Here is an 8,144-nt window from a genome sequence, read left to right as displayed (position 1 = left end):
TGCTGAAGTTGAATAATGAACACCTATAGGCTATAGGTATTGATTTTAGTAATTTTAAAGAGATACCTATTTTATTTCTTTGTTATTTTTAGTATCTTTATTTTCTTTCGATTTTTGGAGCTGGAACAATAAAAATGATTTCATTTTCATTTATATAAAAAGCAAAGAATTTCCAGAATTTTTCTTGAAAATTTATTGGAGTCATAAAACAATGGTATTTTTTTACATAAAACTAGTTATTGACAAAATACATTTTCTTGTAATTCAAAAATGAATAACAGTAGATACCTGCATATTATCAACAGTTTTTTATATTAAAATTTTCTATACATGGTATAAACTATAATTGACTTATTTTTAAACTATTTATAAACGTGTGAAATTTTCAATTATTGTCAATAAAAAAATGTTTGCTCTATCAAAAAGCCATTTTATGTAATAATGTTCCTCAATAAGTTGTTATTACTAGAACCTCACTATTAATTTGTTGTAATTATTATTTTTTATAGCACTATTTTATATTTAATTTTTTCTCGGGAGAAGTGAAGGTATACTAGCATTTTATAAATAATAATAATCATAATAATGACTTTTTATTGAAGTTAAGTCTGAGTATAACAATTAATATAAGATAAGAATTATAAATACAAACCATAAATTAAGCTACGAGGATATTAATTTAAAAACTGTGAGTATAACACATAATTAATATCCTCCCTCTCCCCCCACCAAAAAATTACATTTGTCTAAGAATAGGTGCTTCATAGTTTGAATGATAGGTTCTATAGGAGCACTATCCTTGAAAAATAAATATTAATACTAAGTACCTACTTATATAGGTATCATATGACTGAATCTATTGCCTAATTCCCTCAAGTTGATAGATTACTATGAAAATAATAAATTTCTAATTCAATGCTATATATTTCTAAAGTTTTAATACTTTAATACCTATTCGTTTTAGGAAGATACAAGTGATATGAAACATTCATCACTGAAACATAGCAGATACATAATTATATACCAATTATTCATTATGAGTATATAACGATAGAAATGTTAATAAAAATTAGGGTCATTTGTCAATGTCATTGTTATTAACTAGCAATTTTTTGGTACACTTAAAATTAATTAATATCAAACACTACATGTCTGCAGATTTCTTACGTTATTCAGATGACATAAAATAATAATAGACACTCTAAAGTTTTATGATCAATAGCGGATATAGTATTCTAATAATCACATTTAAATACTATGATAACATATTTAAATTATAAACCTAGAGTTTAGCATAAATGTTTAAGAAATATAATTTGTATTTTTTTTGATAATTTATAGAGATATCAAAGAAACTGATTCAGTGATTTTTTTTTTTTTATGTTCTTAAATATATAATAGAATAATAATAATACTTATATATATATAATATAGCGATAAACTGATAAGTTATATGTCAGTATGTCACAATCAGAGTAAGATATTTACCAGAATCAAAAACATTTATACTGTTTGTACTTATCTATAGAAAAATTCTAATAAGTCAATATCCATTTATAATTCTTATTTTGTTAAAGCAATACATAATTCAATCAAAAAACAGTTAAATATTATGTCATATCTCTGTTTTATAATTCAAATTAATAAGTTTCAAGTTTAATAATGTTTATAGCATTATAGCAAACGTGAAATAATTATAAACAAAAACAGAATTAATTAGTTAATAAAGTTAATTGTCAAATTTATTATAGATTTTAGACATCATTAAAATAATTAAAACAAGTATAATACTACATCATTAATATTGATAAGTAAAGTAAAAATTTGGCATTAACATATAATCACGGTTACATTGGACACGGAATGCATGACAGCATAGGTAATATTTAAGTACACAAAGAAGATAATGTTCATAAACAATCACAGTTAATTTCAACCTTAACATTAGTAACATATATTTAAATGATTGTTTTCATCTAAGTTTCCTACTTTTAACTATTATTTATTATAATAGTATAATAAATGATTTCTTTTTCATAAAAATATTATAGTACAACTAAATATGTAAATTGTTTAAGCCAACAAAAAATAATAGAACAAAAAAAATCATAACAACCCTGAACTGTTATTGGCCTCTGAATTAAATAATTGAACAAATATAATTTAGTGAAATTTGGTAAATGGTTTGCCACCATAGGTACTAAATTTGAAATTCGTATAAGTATATAACTATGCCTCAGAAATATGTGAAAACGCAAAAATGAGCTAACAATAATACTGTGTAAGGATAAAAGTGAACTAATTGCAGATACATTTTTATTGCTTTACACTGAATATTGCCTCTTTATTTGTTCACACCCATAATTCTTTCAGCTACCCCTAAATAATAAACAGTTTGTGCAATACCAAACAGTGGTGCAATCACTATCATTCGACATGCACCACCTCTGAAGAATGCCAAGGGACCTTCATTACGTAATGTTTTCCTAAAATATAAATTAATTTTATAATAATATTAAATTACTTAATTTATTTATAAATATTACTATCTTACATAAAACAGTCAACAACTCCTTTATATTCAACTTCTGCATCAGACTTTTTAATTGCTTGCAATCTAGTTTTAATTACATCAATTGGATTTACAGCTAAAGCAGCACTTGAACCAGCTACACAACCTGACACAAATGAACACCAAAATACTGCATCGCCTGATACACAGAAATCATAAATTATGTTTAATGTTCATATGAAAAATATAAAAAATATACCAGAGCCATCTTTTTTGCGTGGTCCTAACGCATTTAGTCGAGCAAACATTGGAAAATAAATAATAGAAAATGTTACATCACGCATTCCAGTAGCTCCCACACCACGGTAAAGACCTAATAACCCTTTTGAAGCAACTAATTCACGTGCCAATGACGTAGCTGATACTTTTGGCACAGTTTTTCCTTCTAAAAAAAAAGAAGAGATTTTATGAACAAATATATAAAATAATTCCCTATAGTAAAAGTTGACTAATAGTAAGATTTAAATTTTTTTTTTTATCTAATGATACAAATAAACCAATACTCAAAAATATTTAAATTTAATGACAAACATCAATTTTCAGTATTTTCACAAAAAAAAATAATAATAACAATAATTGAAAATACCTAATTTAGCTTGTGCAGCAACTCGTCCTGCATCTTGCATTTGAATTTTCAATAATTCCATTGGAGTGGTAACAACAATTTGAAAAAGTCCAGCACCTGCACCGGCCAACATTTCGCGTATTAACGTTAAAGGCTTCCTTAAAAATTAGAGTTTTTAACATGTTTCTTCTGTTCTATTCAATTATTTTTATGTAATACATACCCAGACGGTGCCAACCAATGCCGAAATTGGTCATTAGCTGCTAATTTAATGGCTTTTTCTGGCGTAATTAATAAAATATTTACAGCAGATCCTCGGTACATTCCAAAATATCCTTCAGAAGCATATGTCTTTCGAAATGCATCAAACCTATTAATTAGTTTAAAATATTAAAATATTATAAAGTTAATTATTATGTTTGTAGTCTTACATTGATCTATACATGAAAGATCCATCAGGACCTGGCTTTTGATTTTGAAGTCTTGTTTTAACCAAATCCAGTGGGAAAACTATGGTTACTCCAATTATACCAGCTATACCTCCATTTATTATTTTAGGTAATAATCTAAGAATGTACATTTGAGTATTTAATATTTATACTATGTAATAAATAAAGAAAATTAGGTAAATATATAATTTGATATTAAATATTAATAATATATTACAAAAAACTAATGATTCTATTATTTAAAAAATTAAATACTACCTATGTAATAATTTAAATAAATATTAAATTATAGAAATCTTAAAAAATATCTACTAGGATTATTTGGTTCATATAGTACACAATTTCAATATTAACTAGAGTCTATATTCATTAATTTTAATAAAAATTAATAAATTATTATATTATTTTTTGTATTAAAGAAAACCTAATACAAAACTACTGTAAGTAATGAATATTAAATTATTTAAAGTAAATTTAAAATATAAATAAAACAATACTCACGAAAAACGTTCAGAAGGTGGAAGTTTTCTGAAAAAAAAAAAATGTATTTATTTGGTTAACATGATAATATTATACAAAGGACAATACCAATGTTATACAAGTAGATTAAGTAAAAACATAATTAAACATTGAAATTAAAAATAGTAAGGTAATAGTAACAATAACTTAGCAAATTTTAGTTTTTAAATAAGAAAGGATGTGTATTTATTCCTCTAAGTGTAATTTAGAAGGAAGAATTGAATGGGCTTAGCATCCTCAACTTTAATCATGAGTTAAGAGCATAGGCGCCAAGTTATAAAAAACTTAATTGGTGCCTTTCCCAGTCTTGGTATCATAGACGTGAATGCACAATTTGGGGGATGGGGCTTATCCCCTGGTCAGTAACAATTTCCCTGTAAAATTTAAAAATGCACGGAATCGCCTTGGGGCTAATTACTATTCAATTTTCTAATATTTTAATTTTGGCTCTCCAAATTGCGTCTATTAGTGTTATAAATTTTATTAGTATATATAAATATTAAACTATACAATATAATAATATTTACCATGCTGTACACTGAAAAATGCAATTTCATCATTAATTATAAAATATTATATTAATTAATAATCATACAACAAAATAAATGTATATCAAATTGATAGCTTATTTATAAGTAATAATAAGTTAAACAAAAAAATATATGATTATGTTTTCAATTTTAAATTGTGCTTCTTGAAAACTAAAAGATATTCTTTGAAAATTATTGAAACTTGAATATAAATACACATTATAAATATCCAATATTCTAATGGGTGCCTTAGCCCCCGGGCACCCATGTACATGGCGCCTATGGTTAAGAGTATAGATACAAAATAACCAAAGATACTAAGTTAAGATATTTTCACTCCCATGGTTTAAGTTGTTTATGGTTATTTGATCAATACCCTCGATTTTTCATTGAAATTTAAACCTTATTCATTAACATTATACTAATAGAATATAGGAATTGATAGCCCGGTAGGTATGACAAAGGAAAATTATTAGACAATTCAGACTTCAAGTTATAAATATTAAAATATACTTATAGTTTTTAATAATAAAATAATTCAAAATTGATATTATATTATTTAATTTGTAAGAATAAATAAGATTATATGTTGCGTCAGGTTTGGTTAACTAGAAATAATTAATTAGTAATTATTCCAAAATTCATATTCAACTATAATTAAAATGTTCAGACATATTTTAAAACTAACAATATTAATTGGACGACAAAACTGAATGTATGAGATATATTGCTTCAATTAGTTAGTTATGTTAATATAATATATTATAACATAATTTACTATAATAGATTATTATACTGCAACAAACTATGTTTTATTAAAATATAATAGAAAAATAAAAAATCACGATGAATGCTGAATGCTGAAAAATACAAATTAAATTGACCTTTGATGGTAAAATATATGAGAAAATAAAATGAAGTATTAAAAGACTACAAGTAATACAACAGTCAATTTTATACAAATAATACCATTTCAACATGCAAATTAATGTAACAGGTGGTTTGATTTTTTTTTATCAAAACACTAACAATTCAACAAATATAAAAATGTAAAAATGTAAAAATAAACAGTCCCAGTAGCCATTATTAATCCATAATATAAAATCCATTATGGTTAATTAATAATAAATGATTATAAAAATGTACTATTTCCTATAAGGTAAGTCATATGATTATGTTACTGAATAAGTAGGTAAGTTATAATATGTACTACCTAATACATTTTCCATAATGGCAATTTCTAATATAAAAGGAAATACATTTAATAGAAATTTCTCATCTAAATAGCAAGACAGTTTTGTCAAAAACTGATTAACCATTAATTAATCTATAGTAGCTTTATACAATGTATAAATTAACTACCTAATTATATCTATGATTTAACTGTTAAGAAATTGCTTCAGATTTTATTTTGGAAATTTATTAAACATTTTGCTTTTAAATTATTTAAACAAATAGATATCTTTATACGTAATAAAATCTATCTATTGAAATTAATACTATAATTTGATTATACAGAGTATACTTAATGCTATTAATAGTAATATTAAAGGTATCTATAAAATACTATTTAATGATAGATAGATAAAAGTGATAATTTAAATTGAATGAACTATGAAAAAATAATAATAATCAAAATAACTGTTATAATAGATAAAAATGCAAAGGTCAATTTGGTAAAATTGATCCTAGAAATACCAATATTGATAATTCATTATAAATTCACAATTGAAATTATGTATAATTATATTTTTAAATATAAAAATTTGAAAGCTATCAGCAAATGTAATAAAGAATTCATGATTTTTAAAACTATCATGACACTTTGTATTATACCTACCTAACTATACAATTTTATATTAATGCAAACAATATATATTTTTTTAATGCTCGTTTACCAAATAAAATCATAGATATGAGATACTTATGTGGTAATTTGAAGTAGGTATTAATGCCTTAACGATAGTTAACTTGTTTTGTTCATTAGAATAATCGACAGTCATTTTGAACATATGTGTATGAGATAAGGTAAACTTCTATTTTAATAATATTTAAATATAAATATAAAGTGGAAGAACTGAAATTAATAGTTTTACTAATCTTATTAGAATCCAACTAATTTTAATATTCATTTAAATTTATATTTCTAGAAAATATTTAACTTAAATAGGCTAACCGAACATCAGAATGCTAATTAAACACAACAAATATAAGCTTATTTCAATAATATAAGTTATATTTTATTTTGCTAGGTGTTATAGTTATCTATCTAGTAGATAACCATGCTAGGACGCTAGGTACTTACTCAAAATCAAAACGTGAATTTTTTAATATATTTATTTTTGATTCTAATACATTACTTAGGCGTATATATTTAGATTTTGAGGATTAATACCAAACATAAATATTTTATTTTAAAACACAAAATTCTGTAACTTACACTTTTTTAATATAGACCATATTTACATCATTAACGAATGAACTGCAATGGATCACAGTAATCAATGCAGGTATGTACTTATACGAGAACAAATATTGTACTATGTATGTGGTTTTAATGACTATAGTCATTCGATTAAACCTACCCACACAACCGTTTATTGTTTTATGTTCACAACTGATTAATAAATATTATCAATACATAGTAGGTAAGCAAATATATTTAAACATAAAAATGTTAACATTACAAACCTAACGTAGTTCGATTATGTTAATCCGTATTCCGTAACAATACAACTTACATTACTTCCGATTGGACGGTATTAGACGATGTCATGGCGAGTTAGAACTTTAGAAGACGCCGATCAGCAGCAAGCCACAATCTGCGTTGGATGGTGACTGTCGACTGACGTCTGAGCCTCTGAGGTCTGATGATTGACGACTGTTGTAGTGTTTTCGTCGACATAAAATACACAGACCGACCGCAAAAAGCCGCGGCGAGCGACGAACTAAAGTACTAACGTAACCATAAACCGTCGACCGCCCTCGGCCGAGACTATAATATTATAGTAGGTGTCGACTGTGGTCGCGGCGAGGAAAAGTAATGATAAAATAATACAACACTATAATTATTTAATAATTGGCATCAATTGTAATATAATTCGTTTGTCCGTCGGCGTTGTACTTGGCAATCGATATGCTTGTATGTAAATTAATAGTTTACTATGCAATGATAACGTACAAAATAATAATATGTTCTAAGATAATGATAATAAACGTGACACGCGTACCTATGAGTAATTTACTCAGTGGTTCTACCGCAGTACCGCAGAACAATAGTTCTACAGATATTTGAATATTTCTTTATCTATGCGATAACCCGTGAATTCTATTCTGTTTTCTGCGGATATAGATTATAAATAGATAGTGTGTCGACTGCCGATCATTATATGATTTTATGAACATATCATACATATCATAACATATCATACATAGAATCCACTAGGGGATATAACTATGTATTTAATGAGCAGAGCCACTATTCCAGCGGTCCTATCCTATCGTACCAA

At 25.3% G+C, this 8,144-nt stretch overlaps 1 protein-coding gene across 3 annotated transcripts; it reads right to left on the bottom strand.

The window, feature by feature from the left end:
• Nucleotides 1–1,716: 1,716 nt before the first annotated feature.
• On the bottom strand, nucleotides 1,717–7,769 carry LOC132921309 (mitochondrial glutamate carrier 1-like). 3 transcript variants are annotated; one of them, XM_060984268.1, is made up of 8 exons: nucleotides 7,377–7,769; nucleotides 4,088–4,114; nucleotides 3,569–3,703; nucleotides 3,361–3,507; nucleotides 3,159–3,295; nucleotides 2,772–2,957; nucleotides 2,555–2,711; nucleotides 1,717–2,486 (listed from the first exon to the last, which is right to left on the bottom strand). In XM_060984268.1, the coding sequence occupies exons 1-8, from the start codon at nucleotides 7,409–7,411 to the stop codon at nucleotides 2,345–2,347; spliced, it is 966 nt and encodes a 321-aa protein (XP_060840251.1). In that variant the 5' UTR covers nucleotides 7,412–7,769; the 3' UTR covers nucleotides 1,717–2,344. The 3 variants fall into 3 exon arrangements, with proteins under 3 accessions (XP_060840251.1, XP_060840252.1, XP_060840250.1); XM_060984269.1 differs by having other exon boundaries at nucleotides 7,327–7,767; XM_060984267.1 differs by lacking the exon at nucleotides 7,377–7,769 and adding an exon at nucleotides 7,076–7,110.
• Nucleotides 7,770–8,144: the final 375 nt, after the last annotated feature.

The sequence above is a fragment of the Rhopalosiphum padi genome, chromosome 2, assembly GCF_020882245.1.
Source record: "Rhopalosiphum padi isolate XX-2018 chromosome 2, ASM2088224v1, whole genome shotgun sequence".
NCBI lineage: Eukaryota > Metazoa > Arthropoda > Insecta > Hemiptera > Aphididae > Rhopalosiphum > Rhopalosiphum padi.
This window is presented reverse-complemented; position numbering and strand designations above follow the sequence as displayed.

Bases quoted from the DNA above. Each gene is read 5' to 3' on its own strand.
- LOC132921309 (XM_060984268.1), bottom strand. From the start codon at position 7,411: ATGACATCGTCTAATACCGTCCAATCGGAAGTAAT. The intron at 3,508-3,568 runs GTAAGACTACAA...ACTAATTAATAG, and splicing joins TCTTTCATGTATAGATCAAT to GTTTGATGCATTTCGAAAGA. The intron at 2,487-2,554 runs GTAAGATAGTAA...TTTATATTTTAG, and splicing joins GGAGTTGTTGACTGTTTTAT to GAAAACATTACGTAATGAAG.